Genomic DNA, 20,000 nt, shown 5'->3' with positions numbered 1-20,000 from the left:
GGTGTAATCAATTAAAAGTGAAACATCTGTGTGTGGGTTTGCAGGGTCTTTAAAAGCATTGTGTTTCCCTAAAATGAATAGTTGAGGTGGGTCATTCTGCCTCAACAAGCTGATAAGAATGTCTTTAGCAATTTGTTTAATCATTTTCTCTGTGTTTTTGTGAGTTTTAGTGTCAGGTGATGGTATAAATGTTTTAAACGTTTTTTTTAAGCCAAGGACCCCTTAAAGGAACACGCCGACTTATTGGGACTTTAGCTTATTCACCGTATCCCCCAGAGTTAGATAAGTCCATACATATCCTTCTCATCTCCGTGCGTGTCGTTACTCTGTCTGACGCACCCACCGCTAGCCTAGCTTAGCCCAGATCCTGGAGGTAACCGGCTCCATCTAGACTACTGCTCCCAATAAGTGACAAAATAACGCCAACATTTTCCTATTTACATGTTGCGATTTGTATAGTCACAGCGTGTACAAATAACGTCAAATAAGACACAGCCATCTTCTAACAGTATACAAACTGGGAACTATATTCTCAGAAGGCAAAGCACTGCTACTTGGGTGGAGTGATTATCGCACCACCTGAAAAGCACTGTTGTTACTCTCTGCTCCTCACCACAGTGCTTCTCAGGTGTTGCGAGCAAATCACTCCGCCCAAGTAGCAGAAGTACAGTGAATAAGCTAAAGTCCCAACAAGAGACAGATCAGGGACCGCCTAATACATATATTGTATAAAATGAAGTTGCATAATAAACTGGGCCTACAATAACACGTGGCCTAAAGCCTTTATACATACCTTTTTTGCATAGAATACTAAGCTATTAAAATAGCCTAATAATTGTTGGCATGATTTTATAAATCATGTTTTAAACATACAACCACATCCCTCAAAACTGATACAACCATTTGAGCATCTTGTATGAAAAGAACAAATACTGTCTGCATTAAGTACATCTAGAACATGCCATTTACTCACTGAGCCAATCCTCAATTCAATCTGCTGTTGTCTTCTGACTAAACTTTCAACAGCTTGGAGTTTTGTTTCCTAGAGTACATGAAGTCTGTTTTTCTTCTTGGCCGACGATGCCGTCTGGGTTTTAGCCATGTACGATTGATTTAGTGTTTTTATGTTCTCCCATAAACATGGGATATGGGACCGGTATCATCTTTGTTGAACCAAAAATTCTAGTGGGCAGCAGATGCGATGTGAGTGATGTGGGTCTGTCTCCAACTGTTTTTTTTTTTCTTTCTTTCTTTTGTCCCTTTCTGACTGATCATATGAAGTGGAAAGTTACCAAAACAAACCGATGGACTACAGAAAATGACCAAATATTTGTTCATATATAGCTGTTGTTATATATGTATGTTATATCTTTACCTGATTTTAAACAGTGAAAATAGGTTTTAACAAATTTTAAACAAGTCAGTGTTTTTAACCTGTTTCTCTGTAGTTTTGTGAAAAAAGTTCAGTCCCATAAAGAACGATCGAAGCAAACTACAAGCTGATGTCTGATATCCAGTATTTAACAAAAGGCCGATATCTGCTCAGTGTATTGGTTTAACCTCACCTGAAAACCACATATAAAAATTGATCAAGGAGCAGAAAGCCTCTGCTTTACAGTGTCCCTTCATGTTTTAGGTGAGCCTGTTCAAACCTTTTTAGATCTCCCTCGTCTCTGATGCTCAGCAATAGCTTGGTATACTGAACCGTCGGTGTCAGTGAATTTAGACGGACCCCTTAATAAAAACGAGGCATTGTGGTACGAGTGAATAATGAACGCTGTTGTGCCTTAAGAGAGATCATTGTTTGTTGTGTTGCGGGGTTCAGCCACTTCCTGGTTGGGTCATGTGCAGTGCTTGGCTCACTGTTACCCAACGTTTGAACACTGATCGCATAGAGCCTTTTGTTTCAGGAGGACTTTTGATGTTTACCCTGAAAGGTTGCTTTTTATAGCCTTCCTCTGATTAGGAAAGAGCAACTTATGGGGAACTGGACAGTTAAAACAAAAGTATACAGGTATTAGAGAGAAGGGAAAGAATTATTGATTATTGCTATTATTTATTATTTGTATTATTTTGAAATACAGTATGACTCCACTAAAACTAAACCCTGAAACTGAAGAAAAAATAGTCTGCTCACAAAGTGTTGACAACAGTGGCCATTTTGAACATTGGCATATACATTACTGTATGTCTAGAAAACTAGCATTAAAGTGATACTCCACCCAAAATCATTCTTCTAAATATTAAACACTCACTTATAGACTATACACTATAAACTGAACATCATAAGGTTCGTGAAGGGAGGATTTATTGCAGGACTGCATTAGACTGCATTAGTTTTGGCTAGGTGTACTAACAGACTTGCAACTGAGTGCATGTGAGTTTTTATATTCCTCCTAGGCAGAAAACCGCAGTTTGGGTTAACTTGAAATCAGTGAGTAATGATGGATTGCATTGGTCACCAATTTATTTGTCCACCCTAGCTGCATATTCCACATCTTCTCTGTCCATCATCATATGCAGTGTGTTCCCAATTTTAATCCTCCAGCTCCAGTGAAGCTTCAGATCTTTTGATATTGTTGTAACAGAAAGTGTGTTTTCAATATGGTGCTTTGTTCAAACCCACTAACACAGTGTCTCACTCTGACATTTCCATCTGGAATTCCACACGTACACTAGTACAGAATTAAGATAGTGAAGAATAAATTCCCTGAACCAGATACCTTACCTCAATCATATGACTAGCCTTTCTGAAAATAGATATATAGCATGTTGGCATGAAATCCACATCCATCGGAATTGCATGTTATTAGCAACAGTCTGGTCTGCTTGTCATTATTGACCCTAAATCCACCTAACTACAATTTAAACTGCACGTCCTGTTGGTATTGTGGCAACATGCATAAAAAGCAGTTATGGCGTCTTCACTGCTATGTTCTACTTCTTTTTCTGTCCAAATATTTGTTTTGACAGTGTACTGCAACTTCTATAACCCTGCTCTGCTACGCTGTCTTGAGAATGTGAGAATGTTCCCTGTTTAACTGTATTGAAAAGCAGCCAAGATTGGATTAGGGTCATGTTTTCTTTTTCAGTGCTCACGTCATAATTTTCTAAATGATGCATTTTTCTATATAGGGATTTTAATTGTGTCTTGGCATTTTCAGGGAATCAGCTGTGACGTTTACATGCATCATTAGCATCACAGCAATCTGAATTTGTCAGGATGTTTAATGTCCGAGAGTTCATCTGCTCTTTTGCTTTTTGCAGGTCATCACACCGTTTACATTGGCGTGCACGTGCCCAAGAGCTATCGACGTCGGAGGCGTCACCGTCGGAGAACCGGCCACAAGGACAGAAAGGAGAGGTTGACGGAGAACACTTCTGACAAGTCGGACACAGAAAACAACGATGAGGCCAGCAACAGCATCCTCAAACCTCTCAGTAAGTTCTGATGGACTATATGTCAAGGATGATTAGGGCTCATGTCTGTCTTTGCTGAAGGCTGCTCTGTTTTCCAGAAAAAAAACCCTGTAACACGCCGAGACCCCAAAGAAGTTGCTGAATCCACTTAGTGGCCAGAAATAGCCGTGTATGTTCTGCCAAGTGACGGGTGTGTTTTGACAGAGCAGAGTGAATTTTCATTGAAAGTAATGGCTACTCCGATGTAATTGTACTAGTGCTGATATGAGTCTCTTGAGTATAGTGTGTAAGAGCATGCCTTCCTGTGCTTTTGTCCTTGGTTGTAGACATCAGCGTATGTGTCTTTGTGTGCTTTCGGATGTGTCGGCATTTATGTGTTAATGCTTACATTCTTGGTTGACTAGAGCTTCTTCTGTCCTTTTAAAGGGTGTAAAGTGCGAAATGTCCTCAGGCACAGCTGCTGTGATCAGCGGATGCTACGGCCAGTTCGAAGGAAACTTAAGAAAGAAAACGAAGGGGAAAAGTTACGTTCGGTACAAGTTTAAGCCAAGCTGTTACTGATGTCAGCCTTTTCCCCCCGCCATGATAAGGTTAAGGTTTAAAAATGCATACTCAATCGCAATATTTGTCTATAGAAAAATCGCAAAATTTTCATCCTTTTACATGAAGTGACAACAGGACCAAAATACACCACAACTGGATTTTTCCATGTGTACACATCACTTGATGTGGGGGATTTTCTTCAGGACATAAATCCAATCAGAAAATAGATTAGATAGACAGCCAGTCCATCTGGTTGTTGCTACTAACTGTGATGATGCATATTTAGCAAAAATTGCGAGGTTTTATAGATTTTTGGGTATGGATGTTGGAATGGAAAAGCAGAAGAGCAGTTTAATCTGAGCTATTCTGTTACTAATTTTAATGAACCTACTACATTCAGCTTTAGTTTTACCCTGACATACAGTGCTTGTGACCCTTTGAAGCCACGCAATGCCCACTTATGATCCATTTTGATCATGTCCATGAGCTTCGAGCAGTACAACCAGAATGATGTTCACTTCTCATTAGGGCTGCACAATATATCATTTTTGTACCGCCATCGCAATATCAACTGGCACAATACACACATATCGCGACAGATACTTTGTTAGTGGTGCCTTTTTATATTCAATTCATTGTTCAATTTGTTCAATAAAAGAATGTTGGAAATTATTTCCTTTCGTTCATTTGTATTTTAGCAAAATACTGAGAACACTTTAATATCTGTTTATATATCGCAGGTGATAACGTTATTGTGATATTCAACAACGTTATCGCATTGTGCATATTTTCCTCATATCATGCAGCCCTACTTCTCATACTGTCTCAGTTTAATAGTTTTAGAGGCCTGTAGGTAAAGCTGAAACGTATAGCAGAGATTCTTCTTCTATTCTTATTTTCCATTGGTCTCGCAACCCCTCAGATTTATCCTGCTTTGATTTATCCTTGGTAGACCTCGACTCCCAGACTGTGAACCACTGAAGAAACACTACTGCAAAACAGACGAGATATTAAAGTACACAGGTGATAGATAAAGCATGTTTTCAGTACAACCTCTTTGTTCGTTGGAATATTTTTGTGTTCTGGAGAGGCTGGTTTGTCTGAATGACCCTGAAGATGGTTTAATGCAGCCAATAGTTATAGAGTGGTTGTCTGTATTTTCTTTTTGTTACAGATTTTAGACTATTATGTCCTATTGTGTCCTTGTTTTCCCTCTTAAAAGTCCAACCCTGTCCCTAACTTTAAATCAAAGTGTCTGGCAGTGTCTGCTAATGGATCGTGTCTCTAAATAACCGCTTATTTGTGACCTTCCAACATGATGAATGTCACAGTCATTCAAAAATAAAATTGAAATAATGATATAGTCAGTTTTTTGCGGAAAGACAAACTTTTCTACAAACAACTGTTGTTTATTTGTGTACTGGGCTATTTTTGACTCTAGAGCAGCTCTGCCTTTGAGAAATATTTGTGCAATTAAAACTGGAATCTGTCAGGCACGCAAAAATTGACAGGCATGCAGTGTATACCTAATTTCATACTGTTGTTCACTGCCCTCCTCAGTGTTGCTCTCTCTGGGAATCATGGCTGCCCCCCAGGGGGAAGGCCCTTGTCTGTTGTCTGGACTGAAATCCTCTTGTTTGGTCAGATGGACGCTGCAGGGACTGAAAGTACATCCTGGTTACATGTGTGTCCACTGCAGGGTCATTTGACCTCTTCTCATTTTGATGAGCATGTTTTTTTTTTTCAAAGCTTTTCCCCCCTCCTTTTTAGTAGGTTTAAATGTTCTCTCAAAGTGGATTATAAAGTTTACTTAGAAACTTGGTACTTATACAAATGGGTTTAATTTCTCAAAGTCAGACAGAGCAAGCTAAGTATTCAGTATTTTGTGAATATATATCTCCATTTTAATGTCCTTGCTTCACTTGAAGGATATTTGCTTCTCTCAGAATTGAAAGTACAATCCTGAGATTTATGAAGACTTTCAAAATTGATTAGATAAATGCAAAGGTCGAGGTAGAAACCTGGCTGTTTGATAAAGTGGATATTTTGGAGCTACCCAGCTTTCACATGCCAACAGTAATATGTGTTACAACTCTAAACATTTACAGCTATCACTTTTGAAAGTAACAAGGACGGATCCAAACTGTTTTCAGTGAGTAATGAAGCATATATATTACTGTGTATATATAAGGTTAATTTGCCTTCCCTTGATGATTCTGGTTGGTATAAGTAATTAAAACGATTATTAACATCTTTTTCCACAAATCACAACGTGATGGGAGGTTCTGTAAAACCTTCTCCCCTGCTTGCTCAGTGCAAATTTAGGTCTAGAGTTGTGAGACTAGGCTGTCTACAGAACAACAGACTGTTGGAGATATTCTTCAGTGTCATAGGAAAAAAATAATTGTATCAGTAGAAAAGGTCTGTGGATATTGATTCGATAAACTACTTAAACCTTTGAAAGGCCATCATTTTGGTTAACTCGACGTCTTTCTGGACGTGAGTTATTGTTATAATGAGTTAATCCTTATTGATTGACTCTTAGATCAACAATGTCCCCCCAACCCATCACATCCACAGCCTTTCTTCATCCCTTTGTTCTTGTGTACATGTCTGTCTTCTTGCTTTATTTTCTGCTGCAAACAACCAAGATAATACATTTTAGAAGCAAAGGAAAAAGTCAATATTATTTCTCCATCCTAGACAGTGACTTCGATAAAATGGCCCTGTATTAAGATTTTAGGCTACGCCTTATCACATTGTAGCTTATAGGAGATGAACAACCAGCCACACATTTTACTTTTTCGTTATACCTACTTTCTTTCCACCTGCCTCATCAGAATCACTTTCAACATTATGTAGTCAGACATTGGACATTTGTTTGTTGCCATCAGTTGAAGGTTGACACCAGAAGATGTTTTCTTCTGTTCAACTCCTTTAAGTATAGACTCATACTATGTCTGAACTGTTGCAGATCGGTCTTTGAGTACATCCTCTGTTAAATCTTATCATCCCCTTGTCAGACAATCAGACAGTCAATTCATTTACCAGACTCACTCTCTTCAGTTAGTGAACGTTTTGATTTTGTATTGTTAAACACTTTCTCTAATTAGGCTTAACACTGCCCAGATATCTCTATTGTTTCTGCATTGCAATAAGATATACACTAAGATAACATATTTGATCTGTTATACAGATCATTACCAAAGGCAATAAAACAACTTTGCAGGACACATGAATGAAAATCAATTCCCCCATAAGAGAAAGTGGCTCTAAAGACAAATGATGTGACATGAGTTCATGTCATTCAGTCTCATTCCCTCAATCTAAAAACGCATATAGTGAATGCTATGTGGAGTAGCCAGACTCTCCTCCAGCGCGCTTTGGAGGAAGGTCTGGCAGTAGTCTTACTTTTTCAGTATGATCTTAGCCAAGTGTAGCTAGAGGTTGTGTAACTGCCAGTCAGTTGTTGACTTAGCAATTTAGGAATTTTACAATTAATTTCCTTACATTAGATCCTGGTGGTTTTATCTTGCCTCTGCTCTGGTGCAAAGATAGAAGAAAGAGAGATAAAAACTTGGAATATAAATTAAGACTTCACAAAGTCACAAAGAATACTAGTGATGTTGCTGAGTATTCCTGGACAAAGCGGTGCATTAAGCCCTTTTATGGACAAATTTAGAAGGTGTTTGGTGTTTTAAGCCCCCAACGTTGTCTTCCAGGCAGCACTGCCTGGAAGGCACTAGGATTAGGCAATTTAGGGTTGCCTTAGGGTTAGGGTTAAGGTTAGGGTTAGGTGTCTTGAAGTCGACGGTTGCAGCGCTGCCTTGAAGTCGACGTTGGGGGGCTTAAAACACCATTGAGCAACTTAGAATCACACTTAAACTTGACCCTGCTGTGATGAGTTGCATTGGACTTGTGCAGTGAAAGCACAGAGAAAATGTGACTATATATTCAGTATACATGCAGACAGCAAAGAGGTAGTTTAGTTTTAGGTTGTGTCCCCCCCCAGCTTGTATTTGTTACGTTCTCATCAGAACCTGCCCACTTCAGCTATCACAACAAAATACCAGAGCTAGGAGGTCTGAGTATAAATACTGTGCTTTTCAATGAATCACCCTCTGGCTGTTACTCTGCATTCAGCCCAATCCCTGTACCGCTGCCTGTGATGCTAGCTGCCCTGCATACTGAACATCAGACTTTGTGGCATCGAAAACATTTCCTGTACTCTCAGTGATCCTCTTTGCTTCGAATTAGTGATGCAGAGTTGCATTATCACTGCATGTACAGTCACAAACAATGAACGTGCTATTAGACCCTGTGTAGCCTTATACTGTACTGAGTTTTCCGAAAAGGTCAAAGGGGATGGAAGGTATTCGTGTAGGATGCATGTCAAGAGTGGGACTAAACAGGCCTTTAGTGGCAGTCACACTAAGCTTTCTGCCAGGCAGCGGGCATTCTTTCTCCATCCCCTATCCCATGAGCCTCTGCTTCTAGGACAAAGTCCTCTTTGTATGCCCATGGCTCTTGGCTAGATGGGATTTTCATTACTATCCCTCCGTTTCGTGCTTGCCCTCACCCCTCTTTGCTTTCACTCTGCACTGAGCCTCACCTCCTAACCCTTCTCACCCACCCTCCCACCTTTCTCCCAGCACCAACACTGTGCTTTATACCAGCTGTAAACACTGGGTGTCAGGTAGCTTTTCCTAATCTTGTGCCAAAATTAATTTCTGCTATGATAATGTGTTTCCTTTCAGCAGGATGTCTTTACCTTGATTTCATAGGGAAGAAAGAAAAAATCTAGTATGTGGGGATAGTTTTATTACAATTGCATTGTTATGGTAAAATATGTCATCCTGCTCTTTAGAAAGAAAACGCCTGTACTGCCTTGCTTTTACTGTCATATGTTTACTACTTCTTTAACTCTATGCGCATTTAAGGAATACAGCAGCATGTGACACTACATACATGAGGCTTTGACCCTTTCCTTGCACTACTTGCTATTGTTTGCATGCAATTTTGGCCATATAGGTATTTATACTTGTTTTAACTGTTTACTGTAATCAGTGTAAATCGCTGTAGATATGAGTGTCAGCTAAATGTGTGAAATGCACATGTAAATTATTCCACCCAAGGTGTTATTAAACAGGTTGCGACTTAAGCTAGTTGCAGCTTGTGGAAGTGTGTGTGTGTGTGTGTGTGTGTGTGTGTGTGTGTGTGTGTGTGTGTGTGTGTGTGTGTGTTGTTGGTACGTGTGCCAGCAGACAGTTTATCCCCCACCTAGTAATCTCACAGCTGCTTGTCTGGCTCGTACCTGCTGTTGTTATTGTGCTGCAGAAAACACAATAGGGGAAAACTGCAGGCCTTCACCTCATTTTCAGTTTGATCACTTACTGCTGACTGAATGAATGAATGACTCAATGTGGTGGGCTGTGTAACGTTAAGTGTGTGTGTATATATAAATGCCCAAATTTCACCTGCAAAGAAAAGTCCAGTTAAAGACTCTACGCTGGATCATTGTCCTTCCTCTGTGATGCAGAGATTTTAATGAATTCTTCATTTAAGAGCAGGACAGCAGCACAGATAATTTCCCTTTTCACCAGGTGGGTGGTCACTCTGCCAGAGCCTGCTAAACATTTTTTTTTCTCTGCGTTTCTATGGCAAGAGTCAAAGTGAAACACGGAATAATTGCATTTCTGGAAGAAAAATGGTCAAATTTTAATATATTCAATATCGATGGTCAACTCTCTGGTGTCACAGTATCAGCAAGCTGTTATGTAATCAGATCAAGCAGCTTTGTTGTGATCACACACACACACACACACACACACACACACACACACACACACACACACACACACACACACACACACACACACACACACACAGCGAATGTTCTGAGTATATGGGTACATTTTCTGTTTGAGAACTGAAAACACTACATTAGAATAAAGTTAACAACATTGTGTTGGTCCACAAAATCAGTCTCCCATTAATTGTCTATGGAGCAGCTCTAGACTTTATACTTGATGACTTACTTCTCTGGTTTCTGGCTTTGAGAGTAGCTCATGTTCACAAATATTGATAGAACTTTTCTAGGCAATGGAAATAACATATTGAAATTCTTAATTTAGGTGGTGTTCCCCTTTAACATTTACCTCAACCATCATAACTACATGCACATATGCTCAACCCAAACCTAATTCTTACCCAAACCCTAAAACCAAGTCTTAAAGGACAAATCCGTCGCAAAATGAACCTAGGGGTTGATAACACGTGTACCGAGTCGACCGTTCTCTGGGATATGTTTTCATGCTAATCGAATGTGACCAGTTTTAGCGCAAACCGCTAATTGGCTTATAACGCTAGTCGTCGGGGCACGCGAAAGTAAAAAGAAATCGCTATTTCTATACCACTAACAAGGCTCAAAATAGCACCACACTTCCACGGTAGTGGAAGTTTTCCCAAGATGGCGCCCGATGTATACATGAACGGTACTGTCTTTATAAACTCTTAAAATCTTTTTAATAAACTGTCTGTACACTTACAAAGTTCTCAATGCTTCGGTTTACATGTAGGGATCCTCATTATGCTGCCATGGAAGTGTGGTGCTATTTTGAGCCTTGTTAGTGGTATAGAAATAGCGGTTTCTTTTTACATTTGCATGCCCCAACGACTAGCGTTTTAAGCTAATTAGCGGTTTGTGCTAAAACTGGTCACATTTGATTATGAAAACATATCCCAGAGAACGGTTGACTCGGTACCCATGTGTTATTAACCACTAGGTTCATTTTGCGCCGGATTTGTCCTTTAACCCTCAATAAGCTTTTGAGTACATGAGGACCAGACAATATGTCCAAAAAGGCCTAGAACTCAAAGTGGTCCTCACAAAGATAGGATGTACAAGAGCAATAAAAACAGAACATTGGTCATTTTGCCACATAGAGGAATGCAATATATTTTAGCAAGTTAGACCATCCATCCATCCATCTTCATCCGCTTATCCGGGGTCGGAAAGTTAGACCAATAACAGAATATTTAAAAATGATTAAAGTTAACTTTACTATACATTTAGTACATTTTATCATAGGAGTTACGCGCTTTCTTAACATGAAGTTTAAAAGGAACTGATGCATGTGTTTCTGCACTTCCTGACTTAAATTACAACATTTAGAAAACTGACTACTGGTTTGCTTTGATGTTCCAAAGTCAAGTTTTACAGGTCCCCTTAAATAGGGAACCAAGTTCTCACATCACATCATCAATATATAGTTGTTGTAGTAGTAGTAGTAGTAGTGGTAGTAGTAGTAGTACCCATTGGTAATTTCTAAGAACTTAGAAAAGACTTTACATTCAAATTTAGTAATGGATTTATGAATTACTGGTGCAACCCAATCCAGGGCCTTAACACTGAGATTAGCCTTCATTAATGGTATTAGTTACACCTGTGCCTTTCCTTCTGTGATAAGTCAAGATATCTGCTATAAAAATGTCTATTGGCTAAGGTTTGGTTGAGCAGTATTTGCTTGTCAAAGGAATCTTAATTCAATTCAAAATTAAATTGGGGTACGTGGACAGTGTTGGAACTGCAGTAGAACTGTTTTTAGCATACTATTTAAAAAACTGAATTTATATCAATCTCCTTTAAACAACATGTGCAAAAGGGATGAGTATTTTTTACATTAGCAGTCGGAGTCCTTGAGCAGAGATGCTATCCTTCCATTTATGTGAGCTTTTCTGTAACTTTTTTCTGTAGCTCTAATGATGCACCATGCACTGATCTTGTGTGGCTGTTTTGCTGATGACAATAATCTTAGTGTACAGTTAGTGTACAGAGGATGAAAGGGGGTAGTGATTGTTTGTGGACTCTCCATTCAAAATTCAAATATTGTTTCCACTTGTTTTAACAAGCTGTGATTGTGTCGACCATTTGCAACATGTTTAAATAGAGCTGAAAAGTATCATTCACATATTAATCCTGTTGAAATTCTGTTTGTGTTGCTCTCAATATTTAAATGAGAAGACATGGGAAGGAAAGCTCAGCCTCTGCTAAAGAATAGGCCAGTTTGTGGACCATTCCCTAATTGTTAATGCGGGGCTCCAGGGCAGCTTGCCAAGGCTGGAGGTCCAATGGCGAAGGCCTGTTTGAGCAGTGAAGGGGGGGCAGAGAGTGAGAAGGGGCTAGCTGTGGGGACACTGTCACTGAGGGGACCCCTAAACCCCATCGGCCCCCTCCTACCTGGTCCACAAAGTGCTGGAGCAGGCAGCTGAGAGCTGAGAGACTTTAATGAGGGTCTAGCTACTGCTTTGGGACTCTGGTGAGCTTGTGTAGCTTGCCGACTGTTATCTGTGGATTTGGAGAGTAAAGGGGGGGTCATTAAGGTTTTAAAGATGTCCAACAACAACAATAACCAAGAGGAGAACGAGGAGGAGGAAAAGGAAGAGTACACTGAAGAGAAAGGAGAGGAGATCATGGTGAAAATCCCTCCACCTCCTACTGAGGTCAACGGGAAGGGTCCAGAGGGGAAGCCGGTGCCCAAACCCTTGCCCAATGGGCACCATTGCCAGCCTATGAACCACAGTATTTTTCCTCTCTCCGCAGTCTCGCCGGCAGCCGAGAGGATCCGCTTCATCCTCGGTGAGGAGGATGACGGCCCGGCACCCCCACAACTCTTCACTGAGTTGGATGAGCTGCTGTCAGTGGATGGACAGGAGATGGAGTGGAAGGAGACGGCCAGGTAAAGACCTCAGTCTCACACTTGGGGGCTTCCTTTCCAAGTTCCTGAATGCGCACCTACAGTTATGTAATGATGTTTAGAAACCTTCTCCGTTGACTTTCACTCAGTCATTAAAAACATGTACCGTAACACAGTTGATTGTGAAAACTAAAAAAGAAAAAATAATCTACACAGCCAAATAACTAAACAAACACTTGTAAACTTCAGCTAGTTGTCAGTCTAAAATCCGTTCTTCTGACATCAGGTAATTTGCTGTGTGCATTGAATTTGGAGTAGCATAAAAAGTGAGCTCACAGGGTTTCACAGGTTTCTTCTGTGTGGGATGGGATAGAGATGGGCTGATTGTTTATACATCATTAGTGTTGGATGAGTGAAGCTCTCTCAGGGGGAAACTGGATCCTTGGGCTGCTGTTTGAGGCTTCAAATTAGTTTATATGTTATCCTAACCTCTGACCAATTGTGCTGCATAGTTACATTTTTGTTCACTGTTGGATGAATGATTTGCAGAGGAACTTTCCTGAAGAACTCTGTTGTCAAAGTCTTTCTTACTAAAAGTGCTTTTACTTTTACTCAGGGAAGCTTTTTTAGGGCCAAGTTCTGAGGATACATTTGTCTAGCTTCTGATGCAAATTTGTCCACCTGTTTGTCCTGCTGATACATGTCTGTTAGATTGGTGAATAATTAGCACAGTTGGGCTTTATTGTGTCATTATGTCAAAATTAAGTAGGTGACACTACATGTTACCTACCCATTGGGAGGCATTACTAGGCAGACTAACAACTAGGGTTTGGGAATTGTGTTTCTAATCATGTCATGCCAACCATCTGGAAAAAACACAGCTAATCATCAAAAACAACAAGATGAAGGATAGAATGTATTGTCATTCTTACAATATACAATATGCATTATACAGGGGAACAATATTGTGTTTCTTCAGTGCTACAATTTACACAAAAGGAACAAATACCTTTTTTAAAAAAAAGAAAAAAAGAAAAGAAGACGAAACACATTACAAAGACAGTTTCTCAACCAAATAGGGTAGAAGTGACGGTGAAAAGGTCCACAAGAAAGAGTTTCAACTAAAGTACTGCAATAAAATCGTACAAGTAAGAAATCAATACAAGTGGTTTAGCAGGGTTAAAAAACTTACTTGGAATACAGTTCCTGACCCTTCAAAAAAGTGTATGTTACTTAATAATAGCTTATATATTGCTTACATAAGGTGAAATAAATCAATCCTGCATCTTTCATGTCAAAATTATTATTCTGCAAATAACTGCAGAGATTAGGACCTGGTCCAATGTCTCACCAAGAGCACTCAGTGGACTTAAAATGAATAAAAGATCTCACAAGTGCTGGGTAGTGCTGGCTGTATCCCAAGTGCAATTTTGGCAGCCAAAACTGGCCAAATAAAACCGTGGTGTCGAAACAACTTCTCAGTACCAGTTCAGTTTCTCAACTCCCTGATTATGAGGGAGGTGGGAGGGGGAGTGATTAAAAAGATCTATAAAGCAAATAGAAATGATAATACTTGTTCACAACTGATTCATTTTATCTTAACCACAAACTAAAGAAAAAAATGAATTCCCACACACGGTCATAGACCTTCATCAGGCATTTTCCTATACAACTGTCTGCCAGGTGTTCATCAGACAACACTTAATGAGCCTTTAACGATAAACAGAATGAAATGAATGACAAAGAGACAGTTTTGAATTGCTAATATTACTAATGCTAAATCATTACTACAAGTAGTAGTCAAAGGAACATTTAGTTTTACCATTTACTTGACCATATTGCCTTTTAAATATATAAACATTTGACAATTCATCACCCGTAACACATTAGATTTGTGATGCAGCAACAGAACCTCTACTGTATCTGCACATAGATAACATAAATAGTACATACTGTATGTGGATTGCATTTGTGCATTTTTTTTTTTTTCATTTAAATTGAAGTTTCCTGGTAAAATTAGCATCAACTCCTGCTTGTGTGACCCAGCTTTATACAAGGTATATCACATTTTATGGAATAAATTAACTTCAGTTTATTTTATTATGTGTATATTGAGTTCTTTGCATGTTGATATGCTGTTTGGTCCTGTAATGTAGCGTGATGCCACAAGATCACCATTTGTAGGTTAGTTCATCATTCTTTGATGTACTGAATTGCACTTCCGTACTGTAAGTACAGTACTTACTTATAAAATATATTAATATCCAACCCTGTTTGTATGTTCTGTTATTGCCTATAGCTGTCTGGAGTTCCCAGTGTAATCCAGTCATTGTTCTCCCCTTTTTCATCCCTCCAGGTGGATCAAGTTTGAGGAGAAGGTAGAGAAAGGAGGTGAACGCTGGAGTAAACCACACGTGGCCACGTTGTCCTTACATAGCCTTTTTGAACTCCGGACGTGCATAGAGAAAGGCACCATCATGCTCGACATGGAAGCTTCTACTCTACCTCAGGTTGTTGGTAGGTTGACCACGGGTCACTTACCAACTTATATCTGTAACGGTATAAATTGCATTACATTCAGGTAAAGCTAATTAGTATTGGCAAGTATGTTTTTTACAACCTCTAAATACAATTATGAACCTGAAAATGAGCATAATATGAGCACTTTAAGTTTTCTCTGACTTGGCGAAACTCAATCAGAGCCAAGACATTAAAAACTGTTTACACAGGCTGAGTATTACTCCCCTTGACTATGTTTTACCTGTGGATTGACTTTTTAACCATTACCACGTTTTTAGTCAACTAACCTTACCCAGAGCTCAAGTAACCATGTTAAGTACAGGGCTGTACTTAACATGGTTATGTTTTTCTTTTCTCAACCAAGTGCTTTGAGGTGCCTAAACATAACCATACAGAAACTGTATTTTTAACTTGAATTGCCAGGAGTGGATACCTGGTGAAACGATTAAAAACCACTGAGAAATACAGTCATAGAAAACACATTTAATTTAATGTAAACATTTAGTTGTTTCATTGTTACAAAACATTCTGATCACCATTATGTTCATAGAAAGATTTTGCTTTAATGTATATTAACTCATTTCCAGTGAATATTACAATCATGCAAAGTGTTTTTTAGGTGTGTGTGTGTACAAGTATTCTCTTCCCCCCCACTGTTATACAATGACTTTGACGAAGGTGAGCAGAGAACCCGTCTGCCAGTTTGATTTTGTCTGCTCTGTGATGAACAGTATACTGTATGCAGAGCTGCTCTGTAGTGTTGCGTGCAGGTTTATGAATTGATGCATATCACGCAGGGCTCAGAGGTTTCCTTCCTCTTCTTTGCTTTAGTAGCAAAAGGTCAGAGCTCTGAGTCAAGTCCAGCTTAAACTGTATTTTATTTGAACGCTGAGGCACTCAAATAGTAGTTTTTAAACGGTCACACAAAAACGTCCTAATTTGAGAACAACCAAACCTCTTCGTTTGTGTCTGCATGAGGGAGCAGGAGGAAGAGTTACCACTTGGAGGGATTAATGTGAAGTAATTGAGTGTGCTGCATGGACCGTACAGGCCGAGCGGAGCTGGGCCTCTTGCTTTGAGGCCAGCCGACTTGACTGATGGGCCATTAACAGCACTACTCCTCCACAAGAAGAGACACTCCCCGAGGCTGCAGCATTCAGGCTTCTGACCTTCTTTTTAAAAATAGGCAAGACCCTTTTTGATTGAGCCGTTTCATAATGCCACAAAGACTTTCATAAAGGAGCATTACAGTCTGGGTGGCACTAATTGAATCCTTACAAGAATGAAGAGACTTTTTATGTCGACTCAGTTATTTGCTCTGAGTTGTTACTAAATTAAGGCTGTTGTGTAAAATGGTGCATGAAGAGAAAAAAACAACATGAAAGAAGAGCATAATTCAAATTTTGTTTTATTTGATTTATTCATTTCAATTGTTTATTATTGTTGCTCCTCAGAACTTTAGAAAAAACTATTTTTTGTCTCCAAATGTTCTCCAAATGAAACCTTGATGAACTCATGTAACAATGTAGTTAAGTGCTGAAACAATTAGCAAATGTACGGAAAACTTTCTGATACTGTAACTTATTATGCTGTATGTCAAGTTGATATTGAGGCTTTGCTGGCTTTTTTTAAATTAACGTCAATGTATGTTGAATAAATTTGGGTTTTCAACTGTTGGTTCGACAAACTAACCATTGTAAAACATCTCTTTGGATTCTGGTTGTTGTTGGATGTAATAATATAATTTTTCATGTCTAGATTCAGTGTGGTTAGATTTTCTTCCCTCCAGAAAAAGTCTTTCCTCATCCTCTTTCTTCCTTACCTTCCCTCTCTCTGCATATTCAGAGATGATCACTGACAACCAGATAGAGATCGGCCAGCTGAAAGCAGACCTAAAGGACAAAGTGATGTACACGTTGCTACGGAAACATCGTCACCAGACCAAGAAGTCCAACCTGCGATCTCTGGCTGACATCGGCAGGACGGTCTCCAGTGCAAGTAGGCTGTTTTCCAACCAGGAAAACGGTAATACTGATGCCAGTTTGGTGCAGTCTTCTTTTTCTAAATGGTGAAAAAAATCAGCTAATTTACTCTATCATGCATTTAGCTGTACATACCGTAATCACTGGGTTTAATTCAGATTTTTTGTCATCTCAAATTAGGCGTGTAGTGAGTGTTTAGGGCAGTGGGGAATGTCAGTGTGCGATAAAGGACACACTGCTGCCCTCCTCTGCATAAACCCACTAATGTGGCACTCAGTACATTACATTACATTACATGTCATTTAGCTGATGCTTTTATCCAAAGCGAAGAATTAAGTGCTTTCAACCTTAAAGGTGCAAACTCAAGACAAGTAGTAAGTGCAAGTACATTAGCTTTAAATAAGCAAAACTACAAACAAATGAAAGTGCAGTTTTAAGAATATATATATATATATATATAAGTACCAGCTTCTCCATTTTAGAGACCTTATCAGAGGTTTTGGCCCTTATACTAATATTTTCTTGGCCCTTATATAATATCCTTATTAGTGCTACTATAGTACTACTACTTACTCACTAAACCCATCATTCAACTAGTAAAACTAAAGTTTGCAGACGTCTTTTGCTAATTCATCACAAACATTTGGTGTTATTACTCTAACAACACTTTAACATACTCACTGTAGGATACTGTACTAACTGCATTCAGAGACTTAAGTGATCAGCACCTGTAAGAGCAGGTGGAGCTTTCAAATTGACTCAAGCTCTAAATTTCGATACTGAAGAATTAAGTTCAGTGCACGGATTTATGAGTAGGTGAGAAGTCCAAGGCTATGGGAGATCATAAAACTGACTCCAAATTTTGATAGGATATGACTTATAGAGAACTTGAAAGATTATAATTACTGCAGTCAGAATATCTGAGGTTATATCTGAGGTTGATTATAATTGTTGAGATTATTCTCACTTCATTTACTTTTAATAGTGTTGACATTTCTGAGAATTCATGTTTTTTAACAGTAGAATGTAAGACCTCTTTTCATCACACAGGGCGGGCTGTCACTTTGCTTTACCGGAAGTTATTACAAAGAAAGCTGAATTTAAATTCATGTACACAAAAGCAGTCAAGTAATAAAACTATAGAAACATGGCTTTATTGACCATTTTAATAAGATTGCAGTTGCTGTAATAAATGTATTTAATATCAATCTGCTGTATGCTGCATATAAGACCCATTGAAATTCATTCTGTTACAAAATGAAATTGACATGAACAACTAATGAATATTCCCTCAGGCAGTGGCACAGAACCTTATTAAACCTTATCAATCAGCAGCAAACAGAATATTCCATTAGTCTCTAAAGTGGTGAGATTTAAGTAAAGTGACAGCCCTAATTCACACAAATGTCTAACTGACATTAACAACACTGTATGAGTCATTTAATTGTAACATTTTGAGTAACATAAGATGTTTTCTTGTGTTGACAGTGTTATTAATATGTTACCAGACATGGGTCTTTGGAAAGTGAAATTATTTATTAACTGTTATCAGATTTATGAAACCGGTTTATGACTCTTTGTTTTCAAATGGAAACTCATCACATAAAAAGCCTTAGGCTCTTATCAAAGTCACAGTACTTAGATAAAGTGCTTCACTGATAATCATTAATTGATGACAACTTTACAAGGATAAAGTGCATCCTCCAGTTTAATAAAATACAATTTGACTCCTGTCCAATGACCCATGGTCTCTCCTGATTTATGGCGCCATTCCTCTTACTTTCCTTTTTTTGCACAGCTTGTAAAATTACAGCTAAACCATGTTTTACATATCTTTTAACTACTTGATTCTCCTAACAAATGTCTTGCTTTGGCTCAGTGGGCTTGTCTATCATCTCTCCCTTCCATCTCTTTTTCCTCCTTTTACTGCTTCCCTGGATTGGGTTTGATAACCTACTGCTGCTACTAAAAGCTCGTAGTCCCCTTGGGAACTCGGCGACTTGCCTATCGGGTCACATATCAATGGAGGACTTGCAGAGCCAACGGAGTACCAGCATGGACTGGCTTAGTAAGTTCACTGGACTCAGTCTACGTTCACACTGCAGACCACCGACCATCCTTTACCAAAAGAAATTCCTTTGCTGCAATATTTAAAGCAATGCACTATTCCGTTGTTCATGAAAACAACAATATGCATAGTTTTTTGCATACATTTAACAATTACTTTTATACAATCGTACTACTTAGGATACATGTCAATAAACATAAGTGGACATGAGGGTTAGCGTGAGCAAACACTCTTAAGTGAAAAATGTCAGAAGTGGAAAACTTTCAGCTGCAGTTTGAACGTAAACATATTAATAGTCACGAAACTGTGTAAATGTCACATGTCATTCAGACACAATGTGTCAAGTACAGTAGTAGTGCTTAATAAAGTAGTGGCATTGAATTTTTAATCCTGTCAGTTTAAATTTTGTTTTTTCAAAAACCTCACAACTATACTTGGCTAAGATTTTATTTTTGATCCCTTATGTATTTCCCTTAAATTTTGTTGTCCCCCCCCCCCCCCCTTCATTACTGTATCTAGTCTATATAAGTACTCCGATTTCATCATTTATACTGGCTGCATCATACTGACAAGCGTGTTATTACCTACAATCCTCAGGGGGCAGATGTACGAAAGGCTACAGTGGCATCAGAATTTGCTCTCATTGAGATTTGTACCGCTCTGGATACCGTCTTGTATTCCTGACAGCTTCACAACTGAAGTAAGGTCACGTTCTGCTGTCAAGTTCTCTGATGACTCTGATGGAGTTGACAAGCTTAAACCAAAAGTCAG

At 38.9% G+C, this 20,000-nt stretch overlaps 1 protein-coding gene across 2 annotated transcripts in view; it reads left to right on the top strand.

The window, feature by feature from the left end:
* Window positions 1-20,000, top strand: part of slc4a4a (solute carrier family 4 member 4a) — a 67,722-nt gene that overhangs the window by 9,264 nt on the left and 38,458 nt on the right. For both annotated transcript variants that reach the window (XM_078251405.1, XM_078251406.1), the window contains exons 4-7: window positions 3,268-3,441; window positions 12,566-12,701; window positions 15,016-15,176; window positions 17,025-17,204. In XM_078251405.1, coding sequence (XP_078107531.1) covers window positions 3,268-3,441; window positions 12,566-12,701; window positions 15,016-15,176; window positions 17,025-17,204 — 651 coding nt within the window. The remainder of the gene's footprint in view (window positions 1-3,267; window positions 3,442-12,565; window positions 12,702-15,015; window positions 15,177-17,024; window positions 17,205-20,000) is intronic.

Source organism: Sander vitreus, chromosome 5, assembly GCF_031162955.1.
Source record: "Sander vitreus isolate 19-12246 chromosome 5, sanVit1, whole genome shotgun sequence".
Classification (NCBI taxonomy): domain Eukaryota; kingdom Metazoa; phylum Chordata; class Actinopteri; order Perciformes; family Percidae; genus Sander; species Sander vitreus.
Note: the sequence above shows the minus strand (reverse complement) of the source record. Positions and strands in the feature narration are given on the sequence as shown.